The sequence below is a fragment of the Fundulus heteroclitus genome, unplaced genomic scaffold (assembly GCF_011125445.2).
Source record: "Fundulus heteroclitus isolate FHET01 unplaced genomic scaffold, MU-UCD_Fhet_4.1 scaffold_741, whole genome shotgun sequence".
In the NCBI taxonomy this organism is placed as follows: Eukaryota; Metazoa; Chordata; class Actinopteri; order Cyprinodontiformes; family Fundulidae; genus Fundulus; species Fundulus heteroclitus.
Genome location: NW_023397188.1, coordinates 23940 through 44066, shown reverse-complemented (window position 1 = coordinate 44066; position 20127 = coordinate 23940). Strand labels below are relative to the sequence as shown.

General features: G+C 40.1%; 1 protein-coding gene across 4 annotated transcripts in view; it reads left to right on the top strand.

The window, feature by feature from the left end:
* The window catches only part of LOC105915367 (voltage-dependent N-type calcium channel subunit alpha-1B-like), a 49786-nt gene that overhangs the window by 8133 nt on the left and 21526 nt on the right, over nucleotides 1-20127 (top strand). Inside the window, exons 10-18 of one of the 4 annotated variants that reach the window (XR_004930310.1) lie at nucleotides 4465-4581; nucleotides 4748-4813; nucleotides 4930-5021; nucleotides 7070-7220; nucleotides 8603-8730; nucleotides 8950-9046; nucleotides 9844-9940; nucleotides 14322-14427; nucleotides 15810-15895. Coding sequence is in view for 3 of the 4 variants with exons in the window: in XM_036134122.1 (XP_035990015.1) it covers nucleotides 4465-4581; nucleotides 4748-4813; nucleotides 4930-5021; nucleotides 7070-7220; nucleotides 8603-8730; nucleotides 9844-9940; nucleotides 14322-14427; nucleotides 15810-15917; nucleotides 18842-18933 (957 nt within the window). In the remaining variant the exon portion in view is untranslated. Of the gene's footprint in view, nucleotides 1-4464; nucleotides 4582-4747; nucleotides 4814-4929; nucleotides 5022-7069; nucleotides 7221-8602; nucleotides 8731-8949; nucleotides 9047-9843; nucleotides 9941-14321; nucleotides 14428-15809; nucleotides 15918-18841; nucleotides 19054-20127 lie in introns of those variants that run through there. The other 3 variants (XM_036134122.1, XM_036134121.1, XM_036134123.1) reach the window with 3 other exon arrangements.

Here is a 20127-nt window from a genome sequence, read left to right as displayed (position 1 = left end):
GTTTTTATTCTGTTCAGTTCTTTTGTATAGCACCGATTCACAAAAACAGTTTTTTCAAGACCATTTTAAAGAGGACATATCATGCACAATCCACTTTTTTCACCCATAACTACCTGTTGTTGTGTGCTTGGAGTTTCTATGAGACCAGAAAAGTTGAACGTAATGTCTCCAGATGCTGCATAGATATCTTTATATTCTGTTTGGGTTATATTTTTCATTCTGTTGAGTTTTCTCTGCTTTCTATTAATTTTTTACAGTATTTGCAGCAGTATAGCTATAAAAGGTCATGGACTTCCGACTTTTGCAATTTTGCAAATCTGCCACTTTTTATTTTTCGCTGCCATGTTATGGTCCAAGCTGAAGGATGCTGTGGCTACAAGTGGGTAAGCAAAAATGTCTGGTTGCTGGGTGCATTAGCCCACGCAATTTATTGCGCCGTCCCCAGCATACTACAAAAATGGCTGAACATGGTGGAGTGAAATGCTCTGTGAGCTGGGGGAGGGGGGGGGGGGGTGAAGTCCATTACTTGCATTTAAAGAGACAGCACCAAAACCAGTTGCTCTCAGACAAATCTCAGAATGCGGGTAAAAGAGGGGCTGTGGGGCTAGCCTGATCAGCATGACTGGCTTACAGCGTACACGCCGCGTATCAGTCTGGAAAGACGGGATTAACAGAGTCAGTGTCAACAGGTTAGAACCAATCAGGTAACTATGGATGTGACGAAAAAAACTCCAAACGACGCTCTCTGTTTTTGTAATTTGTTGTCCGTGAAACCTGTCATACCATCGAGCAAACTCTCCAGTGAAAGATTTTTGCCACTTTTGTCTAAAACATCGGACAATACATGGTGTATTCACATGTACTTTCTTAACAAAAATCTCAGTATATTTTTGACTATTATGGTTACAGTAAAGAGCTGCTATATTATGAGTAATTCTGGAGCTGAGTGACTCATTGAAAAGTCCTGCCTCCTGCACTGTGTCTGGTCCATTCTGTTTCGGAACGGAGAGTATGGAGCCTTACCAGACTGACTTACACACCATGTTAGTCAGTCTGGCTACTGTGGGGCAACAATAACAAGGAATTCAGACTTTAAATAGGCAATTCCACTTTAAATAGACCACATTTGTCACTATTAGGACTAGACTTATTTATACTTGTTTTCGATGTTCCAGGGATTGTGCACTCTCCAGGTTTTCACCTTTTAGTTTTGTTTCTTCATTGTGTTGATTATGTCTATTCCTTCCTGCACCTTGTTTCTTGATAGATTTTTGTTTTCCTCCCTGTCTGCCCTGTCATTGTTCTCCCACTCCCTCTGCTGAACTTTCATTGCTGTCACCAGTGTCCACTGATCATCCATTTGATTCCACCTGCTTCTCCTGCTTTCACTCTCCCTCTCCTCCAACTATTTAAACAGTTTGGTTTCATGTTCACATCACTGGTTTCTACTGTTTTCCATCTCCGTTTTTTTCCCTGCCCGTGCTCCATGTCCTGCCTTCCCCATGTTCTGTGACTGTAAGTTTTGAGTTTTCATTATATAACGCATTGGTCTCGAATACGCTCTGGCTTTGGCTCTTCTATCTACTACACATGACAACAACAGTGATTTAGATGTGGACAGGAAGGATTTAAAAGCATGATGTCCTCTTTAAAAGACTGAGTGAGTGATACAACTTATGCACAATCCACAACCCAAAGGAGTTCAATATAATACAATCAGATTTTGATTCAAATTACATCATACAATATGGTCAGTTTTATATAGAAAATGTGACCTAGTAAAATGTTGTTTATCAATTAAAACATGCAGTCTGCATCCAGTCTTGCTTTGCTGCAGCAACCCTTCCTGGAGCTGTTCAGGGCATAGGGAGAAAGATTTTTTTTTTTTTTTAAAAATCATGTTTTATAAAAAGAAAGAAATTTCCAGCAAAACAAGGGTCAGCAATGATTTTTTACAGTAAGTTGAGTAGACTGAAATGGTTTGTTTTTCTCTTCACTGATGTGGCGGTGGTCAGTGGACCCGGTGGCTGATGTCTGGCAGCCTCACCTCTGTCAGTCTGCCCCAGGGCAGCTGTAGCTACAAATATACAGGGGTTGGACAAAAAAAACGAAACACCTGGTTTTAGATCACAATAATTTATTAGTATGGTGTAAGGCCTCCTTTTGCGGCCAATACAGCGTCAATTCGTCTTGGGATGACATATACAAGTCCTGCACAGTGGTCAGAGGGATTTTAAGCCATTCTTCTTGCAGGATAGTGGCCAGGTCACGACGTGATGCTGGTGGAGGAAAATGTTTCCTGACTCGCTCCTCCACAACACCCCAAAGTGGCTCAATAATATTTAGATCTGGTGACTGTGCAGGCCATGGGAGATGTTCAACTTCACTTTCATGTTCATCAAACTAATCTTTCACCAGTCTTGCTGTGTGTATTGGTGCATTGTCATCCTGATACACGGCACCTCCTTCAGGATACAATGTTTGAACCATTGGATGCACATGGTCCTCCAGAATTGTTCAGTGACGCGCCCATCCAGCACAAGTATGGGGCCAAGGGAATGCCATGATATGGCAGCCCAAACCATCACTGATCCACCCCCATGCTTCACTCTGGGCATGCAACAGTCTGGGTGGTACGCTTCTTTGGGGCTTCTCCACACCGTAACTCTCCCAGATGTGGGGAAAACAGTAAAGGTGGACTCATCAGAGAACAATACATGTTTCAAATTGTCCACAGCCCAAGATTTGCGCTCCTTGCACCATTGAAACCGACGTTTGGCATTGGCACGAGTAACTAAAGGTTTGGCTATAGCAGCCCAGCCGTGGATATTGACCCTGTGGAGCTCCCGACGGACAGTTTTGGTGGAAACAGGAGAGTTGAGGTGCACATTTAATTCTGCCGTGATTTGGGGAGCCGTGGTTTTATGTTTTTTGGATACAATCCGGGTTAGCACCCGAACATCCCTTTCAGACAGCTTCCTCTTGCGTCCACAGTTAATCCTGTTGGATGTGGTTCGTCCTTCTTGGTGGTATGCTGACATTACCCTGGATACCGTGGCTCTTGATACATCACAAAGACTTGCTGTCTTGGTCACAGATGCGCCAGCAAGACGTGCACCAACAATTTGTCCTCTTTTGAACTCTGGTATGTCACCCATAATGTTGTGTGTATTACAATATTTTGAGCAAAACTGTGCTCTTACCCTGCTAATTGGACCTTTACACTCTGCTCTTATTGGTTCAATGTGCAATTAATGAAGATTGGCCACCAGGCTGGTCTAATTTAGCCATGAAACCTCCCACACTAAAATGAGAGGTGTTTCAGTTTCATTGTCGAACCCCTGTAGCTCACCACCATCAAGGTGTGAATGTGTGTGTGAATGAGTGAATGACTGACTGTAGTGTAAAGCGCTATGGGGTCGTCAGACCAGTTAAAGCTGTAAAGGTTTTACTAGGGTTAATTCTCCAGCAGTTAGACTACATGAGGCATTGATGGGCAGCTGGGAAAAACGGCCACTAGTACTGGCCTGTCAGGGATTTTCACTTGTGCAGAATTCTCACCAGCCGTGCTCCTCATCGTTCACACTGCTTCTTACCTAAAGGGGGCATTGGTATCCATGGTTGAAATTAATATTGTTGAGAAAATAAAAGGAGAAATTAACCTCAGATAAAAAAAAAAAAAAAGATTTTTCTACCTTGAGTCAGCCTCCTTTTTCCTGATTTTAGATTTAAAAAACTTGACAGTCACCATATTAGTCAGACTGTAATTGTTTTGTTATTCTTCACAATGAAACTTTGCCCCACTAATTCTTGTCACGTTATATGTCAGGTCAATACGGACTAGCACAAACAGATTCAGGGATAGCTTCTTCCCCAAAGCCGTCACCATACTCAACCTTCATCCAGATTTACTCTAATGTATTGTATGTGTATGTGTTTTTATGTGTTTTTTAATGTGTGCACTTTTATGGATTTGCTCTCCAAATCTCATTGTACTGTGTACAATGACAATAAAGGCTTTCAATTCAATTCAATTCAATTCAATTCAATTCAATATGCCTCCAATAACCACACAACATGTAGGTGATGGCATTGATTTGGATTCATACTCAATGTTTATCATGTAGTTCTCTGTCACTCCAGGGGTCTTTGGCACAAACATCATAACTCCGACCCTTACCGCTGATTATAGATGAGGTCATGATGGCTGTGAAATATTGAAACTGATTGAGTCAGAAGACAAATGTTTGTCTCTCTCTTTTCTGTGTACAAACCACAGCAGAACTATCTGTGACTGGATAATGAGAAAGCAGAATACACTTAGAACATGAGATAATCCAATAAAGCCAGTTTGGAATCACACGGTTATATTTTAATTTTCAGTTTTAATTTTTTGACCAGCTAGGCCTTGATGTATTTACTGTATAATGAAAAGACTGTCGATGTACTGCTTATGCCTTACAGGACAGGCTGCTGAACCTGAGCTTCCTAAGGCTCTTCAGAGCCGCTCGGCTCATTAAGCTGCTGAGGCAGGGCTACACAATCCGCATCCTGCTGTGGACCTTTGTCCAGTCTTTTAAGGTGCTCTCATACAACATAGAATGACCGGACTTTTACATTCATACTGCATACATACTTCCTGATGCCACACTGTTCTAATCAACAACTTGCTGCTAAAACAAATCAAACTGAACTAACTCTGAGGGAACGTAAATAACAAAGTGTGTTTTGGTGTCCTTGCCTTTAGGCCCTGCCATATGTGTGCCTGCTTATTGCCATGCTGTTCTTCATTTATGCCATCATTGGGATGCAGGTGTGTGAAACAGCTTTGCAGTGATTGAAGGAACAGTTATATTCTTAAAGTTATTCTGAGGTCTGGCAGTGTTAAAGGTGATATCTTTAATACATTCTTAACTGTCTCTGCTGCAGGTGTTTGGGAACATTGAGCTGAACGAAGACACGGCTATCAACCACCATAACAACTTTCGCACTTTCCTCCAAGCTCTCATGCTGCTGTTTAGGTATAAGCAGCTTTTTTATTTAACTCTTTGTCTTACAGACAGAGTGATGAAACAAAAATGCTAAAACTTTAGGTTTATCACAACTTTCTCTAGCAGGATCACTGCTGGGATCATGCTGAGTTCATTTCACTGCTGTTATGGGCTTTATCAAAGTTAGTTTAAATCTTTTAGCTTGTGAAATAGTTTATGAGCATTTATTAGTTAATTTAGGCCTAACTCCAATATTTGTAACGTTTCAAATGTTTTCTAGATGACACCATAAACTGCACTGTTGTTAAAAGTTGAAGGAAAGTTGATGTAGAAAGTTGAGGGATTTTATGAGAAGGATTTGGGACGAATGTGTGATTTATTGGAAGTTCAAAACAAAAATTCTAATTATTTAATGAAAATAAGTTAATTATGTTGTTTGCCATTTGTTAGCTTCTTTCTTTCAAAGATTAACCCTCTTCTGGCAAAGAAATGCTCTAACCTCTTTCACATGGTTCCTTATGTTCCCATGTACACTATGTCGTGGTATCTAAAATACATCTAAACAAATGAACTGCCTTTGGTGAAACATTAATGCCTTAATCAATATCCATGTTTATCAACATCCACTCACAGATGACTAATCTGATGACTGGGGTGACAGTAGTGCAGGAGTTGGGGAGTTCGTCCTGCAATTGGCAGGTTGTCGGTTCTATCCCCCGCTTCAACCATCTCAGTTCACCTGCTGGTGGTGGTGTCAGAGTATGGCAACCTTGCTGCTGTCGGTCTGCTTGGGGTCGTTGGACTAGTTAAAGTGTTTTGCAAGTACAAGCCATATACCATTTCATCCACTACTGAACATCTCTTCTGATCATAAGTACTTCACAGAAAAGTGGAGAAAGCCAGTGGAGAAAGCCAATCATTGAAGTATGTACATAGCTTATGATACGGCCACCTATGCACGTGTGTTGGAATGGAGGATATAGAATTCCCAGAGTGCTTCTATGTAAATTACTAAATATCCTTTGCCATGACATTACTGGCTCGTATTTTTCTTGCTTGATGAAAGTTTAATTGAATAAAAACTGGCTGATTCAACAAGGTCGCAGTGAAAGACCAGTGGTCGAAAAGTTGTTTCGACCACTGCTGCTGGTATCAAGCAGCAACCCTGCTGTTGGATTAAGCACTTCACTCTACATTCAGCCAGTCACCCATTCACTCACACATTCACACCCTGACAGTGGTGAGCTATAATGTAGCCACAGCTGCCCTGGGGCTGACTGACAGAAGCGAGGCTGCCATACATCGGCTTCCGGACCCTCTGACCACCACCAACAGACAACATGGGTGAAGTGTCTTGTCCAAAGGACACAATGACTCAGACATTTGGAGCAACCCGCCGGCTACAGGATGACCTCCCTAGCTCCCTAGCCCCTGATGTGCTAGACTCCAGCTAATAAATAAGAGCTGCACAATGTACCTATCGAGCAGGTGAATGGACCCTTAACGCCTTGTGTGATCTATATTTTTAGTGGCTGAAATAATAAAGCTCAGAGGATTCTGGAGAGTCAGAAAAATGTCAGTAATCTCAATTAGTATTGTCTTTGTAATTTGCCACAGTAGGTATGCCTTTAAATATCTTCCCAACATTATGCAGCTCTACTATAAATCAAAATATTGTTGCTTTTTTTCCCCAAAAATAGTTGATTTCCGTCTGTCAATATGAACTTCTTCTAAGTTTTTTTTTTTTTTTACATGTACCATGTTTAAATTAGCACTTTTGAGAAAAGGGCAGACTTGATTGTTTCCTTTAGTTTGTTTAATATTTTTACTTGTTATTAAGCTATTAAGCAAATTCGTTTTTTACCATTCCTGAAAAACACATCATTTTTTCAGTTGAACTTTACCCCCAAATTTGTACATATTAACCTGAAGATCAATTGTTTTGTGTATTAATTATTATGAAACTGTTCTTACATGAAGCAATCACCTAGATCAGAGGTGAATGCAACACAAAAGCAGTTGGTGTTCAATGGTTTTGATCTTTTGTCTGCCTGTGTTCTCTTTTTTCTGTCACTCAGGAGTGCAACAGGGGAGGCATGGCATGAGATCATGTTGTCCTGTCTGAGTCATCGAGCCTGTGACGAGCGCTCAGGGACCAGTGGCAAGGAGTGTGGCAGTGATTTTGCCTACTTCTACTTTGTCTCATTTATCTTCCTCTGCTCCTTCCTGGTCAGCATCTAACTGGGGTTGCTTTTTCAAACAGTTTATTTGACCTTCCAGAAACTATTCTATTAGTTAATTTTGAGAGTGCTTATTACGTTGATTTGATTTATTGTTCAGGTCTATTATTTAATATTAGTGGGATTATAGTGGTAAAAAGATTTAAATCTGGCCTTGTTTAATACAACGGCAAATATCATGTTGTAGATGACTGAAAAAAAATAAAACAAATTAAAACAAGAAAGAAATGAACCTTGGACACATATTCTAAATAATCATACTTTTTTTTTTTAAAAAAAGTCAAAGTTTGAAAATAACTTGGTTATTCTCTTCGCACAATTTGGATCTTTTTGGAAAAAGCTATGGGGACGTAATTCTTCTCAATTTAAACTGCCAATATGCGTCAGTCTGGTCACTGAATACATCAATAGGCAAATACATCAATAAGCAAATTCCAACAGTTCACTGGCTCTGATCTTGGTAACGCTTAAGTTTTGTGTGATGTCATTCCAACATCTAATTTCTCACTTTTGAGGTAAAGGAAATTCATAGTTTGTTGCTTGATAGCTAACCAGTATCGTTAACAGGTAGTTAACATCCCTGAGCCGTCCCAAGCCTGCCCCCCGGGGCCGATTTCCAAACGAATTCAAAGCGATGACTGGGTTCTTATTGCTATAATCCTGCTCAACTCAGGATCCCTTTATACTATCATAATATTTATACGTTTTCTCATTATAATGGTTGTGCCTGGAACAAAATACTAAGAGCAGGCTCCTTACGTTTGTAACATCCTGACTCGTCTCAAAGATTTCAAGTAATTTACAAAGTGTGTGGACAGACTTCCTCATCGAAGTATTGGAGGCCTATTCATATCATTACATTGATCAGCATTAAGTTATAATCGAGCTCAATGCAGCAGCCAGACAGCATATCTAAATTATTGTCTGTCTGATAGGCCAAACACTGGTGAAGTTCTCCTACAGGATTTAACATTAGTGATCTACTTAATACCAAGTCCTTCAGTTGCTGTGAGGGCTGTAAGCCATTTAAAACTGATAATAGTTATCTTGGCTATCAAAAATTTAGCTTTTCAATGGTAGTAGTAACATTTAGCTTTTCAATGGTAGTAGTAACATTTTACCCAAAACATAGGCAGCTAGGGACAGTATATCTGTCTTTGTCTATGATAGTTGTAATCACATAGCGACTACCCAATAAACACAGAAGCGGATTACTATTGAGTTGGTAAACAGTTTTGGCTGTCAGGTATAAAAATCGAGTCAGATCTCTGAAAACCCTACTTTAGCTTACTATTCATGGCTTGTTTATTTTTTATTCAAGCAACCACAACAAAATCTGGAGTTAAATGTGACATACTGTCTGTGTTCTAGATGCTGAACCTCTTTGTGGCTGTCATAATGGATAACTTTGAGTACCTCACCAGAGACTCCTCCATCCTGGGACCTCATCATCTTGATGAATTCATTCGGGTTTGGGCCGAGTATGACCCGGCTGCCTGGTATGTTATTGGCCCCTTCTGATTCTTGACACAGCTTTTTACAGTATAAGTGGAGAGAAGCACCCTAATCTCATTTCTCATCTCTGTTGGTGGCTATGGGGTTTATTGAAGTCCCATTCTCAGTCTTCCTTCCTCATTGTATGCAATGAGCCCACTGATGAATATGATTTAAGTTGAAGGTATCCTGAAAGTTATTTATGTGCTTGTTCTTTTCCACAGCGGACGGATTTCCTATATGGATATGTACAATTTGTTACGCGTTATCTCACCCCCCCTTGGCTTAGGGAAGAACTGCCCTAATAGGGTAGCATACAAGGTTTGCAAATACCGGACATTTTCATCACTAGGGTGCTTTGTGTACCTCTATGCCAAGAGACTTTTTAATTGAATGGCTGTGCACCAATGAAATCACCTTTACACTAGCACTCACCTCTCCAAACTGTCTGGCTTTGGTTGATGATGCCGAAGAGGAAACAAAGCTTTCATAGCAGTGGCATTGTCCCAACATGCCCCCTGCCAGCTTTCTTGTCTGTAAACTTTAGGCATCAGAATCTTTGTTTTCCTATCATTCCAGATGAGTAAAATCCTAAATATCTTCATCAGTGAAATTATTCAATCAATTATATTGAACGAGGTCAAAGATATTTAAAAAAAAAAACTTTTTCCATGCCTATGGAGAGATTGCTAATTGAAACAGAACAAGTCAGGCTGGCACTGAAACCTTTGTCTCCATGCACCCTGATTGAAGTACCAGTGGAATGTCTGCAAGCATGCCAGGGCAGACATTCTCATTACAATGCTGTCATTTCTCTTCCAACCCATCAGCATCTGCGTGTTGGGTCAACCCATTCTCCCCCCTTTTCTCCTTCTATCTTCTCTGAGCAGACTCACTCTTTACCATTCCATGTTTCCTCTCAGGAATCCTGAGTTCTACAGCGATGCATCCTTTTGTCCCAACACAGTGGCTGAGGATGGCATCCACCCTACATCTCACTCAAGGAAATCTATTGACAACAGATTTCTGTTTCTCCTCTACATTGTTCTCCTGTTGATTTTTCTTCCCCATCCTTCTCTGTTTGCATTCTTTTTTTCTTTTCTTCCAACCCTGTGAAGTGGCCGTATCAAGTACTCCGATATGTATCAGATGCTGCTACACATGCCCCCACCCTTAGGTTTGGGAAAGAAATGTCCACCAAGAGTCGCCTACAAGGTAGACCCTACTCTCTTTCCATGTTCTTCCCTGTGCAAAAACAGCGTTTCTCCCAGTGGCGTGCTCTGCAGTGCTCCTTGTGCGTTCTTTATTTTGCTAGTGTGCTGATATCTTTTTGGTGTAAGCCCCAGTCTTATTTTCCCCATCTTTACTGTTTTGCTCAGCTAGCTGCTTGTGTGAGCTATTGTCATTGAGTAGTGGTTTAACTAAGTGAAATTTACAATGGTTTGGGATCTTTGGTCAATATCATATTTAAATGGAACACCATAGGTTTTTTTGTGTGTGTATGCGTGTGCAGATATGCTGTTATCGTGGCCGATTTTACGTTATTGTAGGAGGAATACTGTCTCACTGTGCTTTCCTCTCTGAGGGTCTGTCTTTCTGCCCCTTCCCTACCATTCTCTTACCCCTTTTATTTTAGTCTGGTTGCTGGAAATCAGCAGTTGCAAATAATGCACAACAATGAAGAAAACATTTGTTTTTCATATGCTTTCTAATGATTGAAATATACCACTAAGTGAAATTAAGTTTACATCTGAATATTACATTAGATCAGAGGAGCTGCATGAACTAGATCAGAACTAGACTGTACTTTTCCTTCTTTACTGTAGGTGTGGTGAAGTTCATACTGATCCAGTCTCACATCCGCCAGTCTGTTCTAGTCTTTAACATGTAATGAGATGGAATAACATAAATTTGCTTGTGTCTTTCACTTTTATGAAATTTGCTTTCAGTGTTCAAGCAACAGTACTGGCATTTGATGCCTTACAATTATTTGTATGTAGGTTGCTCTAATAGCCACAAGCCAAACAACTAGGGACGCACACCCTGTCCTAGTCCTAAGGCCGATTTAAAGAGGCCTATTAACATTGAAAGCATATTTTTGGACTGTGCTGAGTATAGAAATATCTGCATGTTTGAACTACTCTGTATTACTAACTCAATATCTCTCTCTCTCTCTCTTACTCTCTCTCTCTCTCTCTCTCTCTCTCTCTCTCTCTCTCTCTCTCTCTCTCTCTCTCTCTCTCTCTCTCTCTCAAGTAAAAGCAGCTACTTTCCCAAAGCTGTGAGGGCTATTGCCCCCTGCTGAAAATCTATAAACGATCAGCCCAGTTCATGATGTTTAATTGTTACAAACACACTACTGGTTACACAGGTTTCTGATTGGATGAGAATCATTTGTACTGCCTCTCACTTTAAAATGAGTATTCACACGCTTCAATCTTTCAGGGATTGTCTGCTTAGACATACAAATTACACAGTTCTAAAACTAAATTTATTGCACCATATTGTAGACTGCTGTGAACGTTTTGACTTGAAAATGAATCCATTAGCTGCTAAGGACTGTATGTACACTTTAACCCTGAGGAAGGGTTGTTGTTGGCCAGTGCAATCGACTGTTTAGGACAAAAAATGGAAATATTTGTCTCGTTATGTTTGCATGTTATGTGTAAATATGTGCATCCTGAGCCGGTGTCTGCCTCATCAAAAATGTAATTATGGTAACATATAATGACAATAAAGATTCTTGATAGCTCTCTCTCTGAGTGACAGAGTCTTGCGAGAATGATGGCGAGAAAGCTGGGCTTTCACACAATATTTCCAGTGCCTCTCTTTGTTGCGCTGTTGCTGAGATATGAAATAAATTGTCTGGAAAAATTGATGCTAGGCATTGCTAGGGTAAATCCTCTAAGGGCTTGTAACATTGGGGGACTGGAATAAATGTACTGATTGGCCAGCAGGAGAAAAGGGCTGCCAGTAGTTCAACACCCAGAAATTCAACACCTCCTAATGTTTGCCCTAAGAGCAGCAATAACTCAGGGAAGTGTGCTAATGTCAGCAACTTCAAAGCACGTTTTTCCTTGCAGTGTGTTTATGGTGGTGGAATCAAAATTTATAAGATTATGGTAAATAAAGAGATACATACGTTTTTGGCTGTGGGAGTTTTCTCAGGGGAAGAATAGGTCCGGGTTCTAATGTAATGCTGATTTTCTGTCTTTAGCAGGATACCACACCATGCGTTCTTTATTCATAAAGCCCTTAAAACAGCTGAAACAAAGTGCTCTACATTGCTACAAGCTAAAACACGTTCATTAAAAAACTAAGATAACGCACAAAAACACTTAAAAGAAACAATAAAACCAATTTAAAATGAAAACTAAGTCTCGCTAGTGGTAAAAGCCAAAGAGTAGTAGTAGGTTTTAAGGTGAGTTTTAAAAGTGGGCAGTGAAGAAGCCTCTCTCATGTGCAGGACGAGTGCTGCCACCTTGTCTAACTTTTTGGGAAGTAATCTTACATTTTTCTTGATGATAGCTGGGATGATGGATCTGTATCTTCACCTCCTGTGGTGGCGCTAAGTACCAGCATAGGTTCCCTCACTGTTTTTCCTTTATGACAGAGGAAACACTGCATCTTTTATGCAAGTATGGCACCGTTGCGACATATTCTGTGGTATAAAATAATCAGAACCATAGCTGCCCATAGGAACTCCAGACAAGTTAGAAAGGAATAACAATATGACTCAACTTTATAAAACAGTTCTGCAGTATCAGATACAAATAAAAGTTTAAAGATTCTGAGGCAAGGAGGAACTGTTTCAACAGCTCATCTGCTGAGGCAGTCTGTTTTGCTTCTTTTGTTCCCCTAACTGCAGAAAAAAAAAATAACTTTTCCTTTAGGTTTGCTACTTTACTGTTTTTGTAGCTTTGTAGGTAACTATTATGACTGCGGTCTCTGTTCTTTAATCTTCATATTGTATTTTTTTTTATCACATTATTATTTGAACAACTGAAAAGTCCAGGTTGAAATTGTGTGATGGCTCCAGGTTTTAACTTTGCATAGTTTCAATGTTGATTCATGTAATTAAACTGGTCATTAATAAGACATTATTAATCTGACTGAGTGGACCAAATTCTGACTTTAAAAGTCATGAAAGCAGCCATTGACCTCCTATATGAGGGTTCTCCAGATCTGTTGTAAGACAGACCGCTATAGGAGATCCTGCCTCCAGCCATCACCATCTACAACAACTCGATGGGGAACTCCATCGTTAAATTACCCTTTGGGGTTAATAAAGTTTTTTTAATTGATTTAACCTCCATCGGTTTATCAGTCTAAAAAAGAAACTTTTCTTGATCTTTTATAATCTTTTTTTTTGTTATTGTTTTCCAAACTTTTTCATAGCAACTGTTTTCATTTCAATATTTAATGTGGTTGTGTGATGTGCTTGTGAGATGGGAATACACATGTGTAAAGTTGACATTTTCAGCTCTTGCCAAGCTCAGGAAACATTACTGGATATCCGATGTAGCTTTGAGCGTAATTCGATAATTAAATAGTCTCATAACAGCCTTTTGTGCACCACAAGAGCTTAATTGAGGTATCAGACTCCCTTTACAGCAGATTTTTCATTCAAGCGTTTCATATTTGCAAACAATAACTTATTTTCTTTCAAATTCTATCTGATAAAAATGTTATCCCTAATCATGCTTGTTTGTGTGCTTAGTGGATTTCTTAACAGACTCTGTATGTGTGTGTGTGTGTGTGTGTGTGTGTGTGTGTGCGTGTGTGTGTGTGTGTGTGTGTGTGTGTGTGTGTGTGTGTGTGTGTGTGTGTGTGTGTGTGTGTGTGTGTGTGTGGGGTGTGTGTGTGTGTGTGTGTGTGGACCCTCAACTTTCCATCCCCGCCTCATTCTCTGGTCTTCTCCTCTGCTCTGCCACTGTTAGAATGTGTAGATGAATGCTTTTTGTGTTCAGGGGAGCTCAACTCTTCAACAGTCTCTGGGGGTTTTTTTGTTGTTGTTTTTTTTGTTTTGTTTTGTTTTTTTGCTTCTAGTGATGCCATTAGTGTCATATAAATCTACCTTTGAATATTTTTTCTAAGGCTGGCCCAGTTTGGTGGAATGGAGATTGTTTATTGGTAGCTGCCACTTTACATCTACAGCATGTTCAGTCTCTTCAACTCCCAAGTTCATGATTGTTGGGATAGTAACCACAGAGTCGAGCTCCTGCAACTGTCCAGGCACCTTCATGGTTATGCGTTACATGCCTTCTCTCACTTTTTTTTTTTGTTAATGTCGGTCTTGCACCAGTGCACTTCGACTTGCAAAGTAGTGCATAATGTAGACGATAGCAATGAATGTGAATGTCTAGTTTGTCTGTACATGTATGTAGAGAAGACTTTTTGTGTGCTAAATTGAGTCTGAGTAAATTTGGCAATTATAAAGAAAATGATAGCAAACATTAAAAAAACAATCAATAAATAATAGAGAAGACTTTGTTACAGTAGCACACAGATGGAGTTCTCTAAGTGGATTGGATATTTGCAAACTGAAATTTTATCACACCATAATGTTGTTTCTATCACCTAATTCTCTCCGCAGCGCCTTGTCAAAATGAACATGCCCATCGCTGATGACAACACAGTTCACTTTACATCCACACTGATGGCCTTGATTCGCACTGCACTGGAGATCAAGCTAGCCTCAGGTCAGATAAACTCAAACATCTACAAAATGACAAAAAGCATTCAATGGTTTTTGAGGACTAGTCCACACATAGCCAGATATCTAGGAAACACATTTTATGTGGTGAGGCCTTTCATGCACACATAAACTCTGTTTTATCTCTAAAAACTAATTATTCCAGAAACTCAGGACAAAGAGGAATTTTTTAAAAAGTCATTTTTTTGCATGTGTACATGACAAGATGGAGATTTAGGGTCTCCTGCATCACAGTCTGTGACAAATAATACACCACTGATGTTACCTGTTACCATCGTTATGGACTTGGCAATACAGTAGAGTGAAAAATTAAGGCTGTCATAGAGGTACTGATTTCTACGTTGGTGTTGTGGTTGACTGTTTAAGATATGTGTCCTGTCAATGTTAAACTGGACAACTTCACCAACCTATAGCATCTCTGCTGGTTTATTTCCAACTGTTACCTCTGACACCACACAGCATTTCCTGTCTTCACCTCCATATAGAGACTTCAAAGTAAAACCATACATGGAACGTTATAAACATTACAGTTGGTTGAGAGGCTTTTTGTTTGTATTTACAAGCTCAACTGCTCCAGTATGTTGAGGTGCAAAGGAGAAAGAGCGCTTGGAGATCAGTTATTTTAAACCAACATCCCTCCCAATACAGAGGCACAATGCCATTCAACGGAATGGAATTGAACAGAATTGAACGGAATTCTGACTGGCTGACACAGGTGTTAGCTTTACGGTACACTGCCCCCTATGTGTCTGGCATGTTTAAAACAACGTTCAATTGTGAATTTATACAGGTTTGTGTGGATGAAAACTTCTCTAAAAACGGTCCTATGTGTATGATAATATTTTTAAAACAATGTGGGAGAAATGTAAAAAATTTTCTACTCCTTAAAATGCATAACGAAGAATTAAAACTCTTCATTATATAAAGGTATCAACCTATTACATGTATTTTGAGTTTTTTATTTTGTTTATTTTTTGTCTATTCACACTGAGATTGGAGTTTGGGACATGTCCTTCAATTTATTTGATAAGTTTAGAACTATTGCCCATGTCAAACATTCTGCAATCTTGGTTTCTCCTTTTTTGGGTTATAGTTCCTTTCTTTTAAAAATGTAAGTAAGACCAGGCAGTTAAGACCTTAAAATAAAACCAGGAATTGATATCAGCCAGGAGAAGCCTGATAGATCAGTGCATCTAGTTCAGACTGCAACATTGTATTAAATAACCATAAGAAGCTTGGTGAGCTGATGTAGATGTTTTACGGGTTCACATCTATAAACGAGAATCTACCTTTTGTTTGACAGTTTGATTTTTATGCTTCTTTCCTATATATATTTAGCAGGTTGTAGTTATTATTGTTGATTTGCAGGAATGGTGTTGCAACGATTAATGGATGCTGAGTTAAAGAAAGAAATATCCACAGTTTGGCCCAGCCTCTCTCAGAAGACCATGGACCTGCTAGTGACACCACACAAACGTACGTACCTGCTTCATTTTCAACTAATAAAAGCTTAAGTTGTCCTGCATGGGCTCGTAAACAACCCTTTTATCTAAAGCATTGGTTCCCAATGTGAGAACGTGAGTACACTTGTTCATGTGCATAATCATGCATAGATACATTTTCCCATTCAGTATTTGACACTGAATGGCTCGCCTTTACTGCTGGCTTAGACTGACCTATCGTCTCCTTAACCTCTAACAATGAACCTGCAGTAATTGCAGCAATTTAAGAAAGCCTCATTTCAAAAACACTATGGTAGTTGTTTCTGTGCCCCTGTAATGCAACAGACAGAGGACTGGGAAATTCAGCCGTACAGTGTGCCTTTAAAGAAGTTTATTCTAAGAAATTCTTTGGTTGAAAACAGGAAACTGCCAGGACACACTTCTTAGAATCCAGGTGAACCCAGGTGGGGATAATGATTCCAATCAGTAGGTCCCTGGGCTTCGAATGGATACTGAACACAACAGCCAAGAGAGTGATGACATCACAGCAGGCTGGGTCTTTACAATTCAATTCAATTCAATTCAATTTTATTTATATAGCGCCAAATCATGAAACATGTCATCTCAAGGAACTTTACAAAGTCAAGTTCAATCATATTATACAGATTGGGTCAGATTATACAGATTGGTCAAAAATGTCCTATATAAGGAAACCAGTTGATTGCATCAAAGTCCCGACAAGCAGCATTCACTCCTGGGGAACCGTAGGGCCACAGGGAGAGTCGTCTGCATTGTACATGGCTTTGCTGCAATCCCTCATAACAACAGAGTTACAGAGACAATTTACAGCCCCTCCTCATACACAGGAAGGCAGATGTAGGCAGACAAATCCATGGGCCAGGCAAGAGGTGTAAGTCATGGGGCATGAACTTCACAAGCCAGTGAAGTGCCCGACGAAGGCAAGGTGACACATGGAAATCCAGGAAACGAGGTCTTGGTCGAGATCAGGCAACAAAAGGCAGGCAAAGGATACACAACAGACTTAACATTCAAAAGCAATTCTAAACAAATTCTGGGAGTTTGTTCCAGATAAGTGGAGCATAACAAATAAATGCTGCTTCTCCGTATTTGGTTCTGGTTCTTGGTATGCAGAGTAGACTTGAGCCCTTACCAGAAAGGAGGTGGCTCATAGGTGCATCAGATAATCTAGACTACAGCAGTGCATGTGGCAGCATGCAAACATACAGGCCAGGGCATGACAGCTTCAACAAGCTTTGATTACTGACTGAAACCCTTGAAATAGATAGCGTCAGTAAAAAGACTTCCTCATGATTCATGATTTTTTTAAATAAAGGAATGATTGGGTATAGGTCTACAACTGAGGGCGCCTGTATCAAAAGTGAGATTCTGGGTAAAGTTCATGTACAGGCACCTGGAAGTGTCAGCTATGTGAGAAGCCTCTTTGAATTGTCAGGTTGGCTTTGACTCTAGAGCAGGGGTTCCCAAACGTTTTTAGCCGCACACCTTCTGTTTCTCAACCGGGTGGGCGCACCCTCAATCTTTTCCATCCAAAAAAATCCCCAAAAAATTGCAGTTGCAGTTATGACAACACAACCATCATAACAGAGACCATTCAGGTGGATTCACGGACTAAACTCTGATAATCTATTAAATCTGAGTCTGCCTAATTTATGCTGCAAAATACAAACGCAAAGACATTTAATTTGATTTGTGTCCGATGAGAGAGAGAGAGAGAGAGAGAGAGAGAGAGAGAGAGAGAGAGAGAGAGAGAGAGAGAGAGAGAGAGAGAGAGAGAGAGAGAGAGAGAGAGAGAGAGGGACTTTGGTAGAGCGGCACAGAGTAACAATAACAGAGCACTCCATAAAGATGTTAATAATCAGAGAAATAAAAAGTTATTTCCTGATTGTTTCATAGCGGTTACATTCAGCAGGTAAACACTCCCATGGCAACACACCACAGCTTTCCATTGCAATTCTCTCCTCTGTTGCCTCCAATTCCTCTCTCTCTTTCTCTCTCTCTTGGTTCCTCTCCCCCTGCATCACTAACTTTGACCTTAGATGTCTCACCTGCCTAATAGTTTCCCTGGTTTCAGCCAACTGAGCATATTTGTGAGAATGAATGAAGTAGAGGCCACAGGCTAGGTGCGCATAAACAGCACAATGCGTAGAAGAACATAACTTCCTCTATATTTCATCTTAAAATGAAACGTAGAAGATTTCGACTAAATAAATACATTTTCATTTTTTTATTTATTACATTTTTATTTTTATTTTTTATTTTAATTTTTATAAAGGAAATGTTTATTTACACATCTTTATGGTGTGGGGAAAAAACACTGTCAGACCACCATTACATTTTTCATCTTGCGCAACCCCTAGCTGCAGTGCGTGCACCACACTTTGGGAATCCCTGCTCTAGAGGATAAATTGATTGCTTAGATTAAGGTTTTGTTGTTAAATCTGGAAATTTTAAAAAGACAGTAACAGATCTGTCTGTAGTCCTACTCTACTTTTAGAGCTGCTGGTTTTGATGATGATTTCCTGTAAATTATGCCCCTGACACCGATGGAAGTCATTTAAAAAATATGCATCAGCTGATACCGAGTCCCAGTCTTATTCAATTATTAAAACCTGTTTCATACATGTAAAAATACAACAAATTCCCAGTTGTTGGTTACTGCCTTCATTAGCTGTTTACATGCACAATATTTCATGATTGGATTGAAATGTATTCGGATTAAAAAGCAAAAAATTATTGGGTTGTACCGTGTTGTGCAATCACCCATAGAGGATAAAATCAGACTGTAAGATTAAAGCCACTGAAATGTGAGACTTTTACAGGTCCCAGGGGACTGCCCATCAGAGCAGGGGGTGTCAACACTGCTATTTACCAAGCCTGCTAGGATTTATCACCCTTTTTAACCTGTGACCCCTCCAGGAGAGAGGAGTTCTTCACTGGGGAGACAACCCACCCATGTGGCCACATGGGGTTCAGAGACTCACAAGCAATTAAGTCAGCATTTTTTTTAACTACATGTGCCATGTTTCAGTGTCTCAGCACTCTTACTGTTCCTCTCCCCTCTCTTCCCTTAGAGTCAGGGGCTTTTATCTGAGACCAGTCTTTTAATGTGAACCACTACATTTAATGTCTTTCCATCTGCAAAATAGCAAAATGTCCCAATTAAAGGCATACTATGCAACATTTTTCAGTTAATTAATGTGTTCCATACCATTTTGGATGATTAAATGAGTCATTTCAGGTCGAACAAAGGTTTTCTTGGCCGCCCTGGTGGTCTGTGGGGGAAATACCGTACTTGCAATAGCAAGAGCCCTCGGCCCGCACTCACAGGCTCAGAAGTCTCGTGCAAGACCGCGAGAGTCGGTCTTGCTTTACGGCGAGAACTCCATGTGTTTTTGCCCTGCCATTCACTATATGAACGCGCGAAAGCAACAAAGAACCGCGTGTTAACGTCAAATAAACATGCAAGCATATCGAGTTTTTTTTTTTTATAATTATTTTTATTATTATTATTTAAATTATTTTCTTTTTTTGAATGTTGGCGAGGTGGTAGCGTGAGTTTGGCGAGGCGGCCGCCTCGCCAAGATAGCGCTGCGGGAAACCCTGATGTTCATACCTTCACTGTGTTAGTCATTGTTTGTACTGCCGTTTTTTCGACTTTTCGTTGCATTCGCCTGTCTGCTAAGCTCAAAACAACCGCGCCTGGCTTGACGGAGAAACCAGAACAGCTGAGAACAGCTGGAAAATCAACCCTGGTTGCATAGTATATCTTTAAAATCAATAGAAGAGTTAGTGGTTGTGTTTCATGCTATTTTGTATAACGACACAGAACCAGTGGTGCTGTGGTGGGCGTGCTGCGTCACCTTGCGCTTGGATCAGGTGTGCATAATTAAGTTAAATGTAATTTAGGTGCACACTTTTAGGGGCATTTGAAGTCACTTGTAACATCAGATGCTTCAGCTCAGACCCGTCATTCCTCCTGTTCCCTCTAAAGGAGCCCTTTCCAGTCTTTATTTGTGCTTTTTTTCCACTGTTTATTCCTCACGCACAGCACACCAATGGGGGAACAAATCCGCTCACCTTTCACACCGGTATAATTAAGTATAAATTATGCTGGTACCAGACGTTACCAAAAAAGTGCTTTTTTTCACTTAGGAACGAGTGAGGCAAAGAGCTTAAAAAGCTGCGCCTATACTCATCAAATC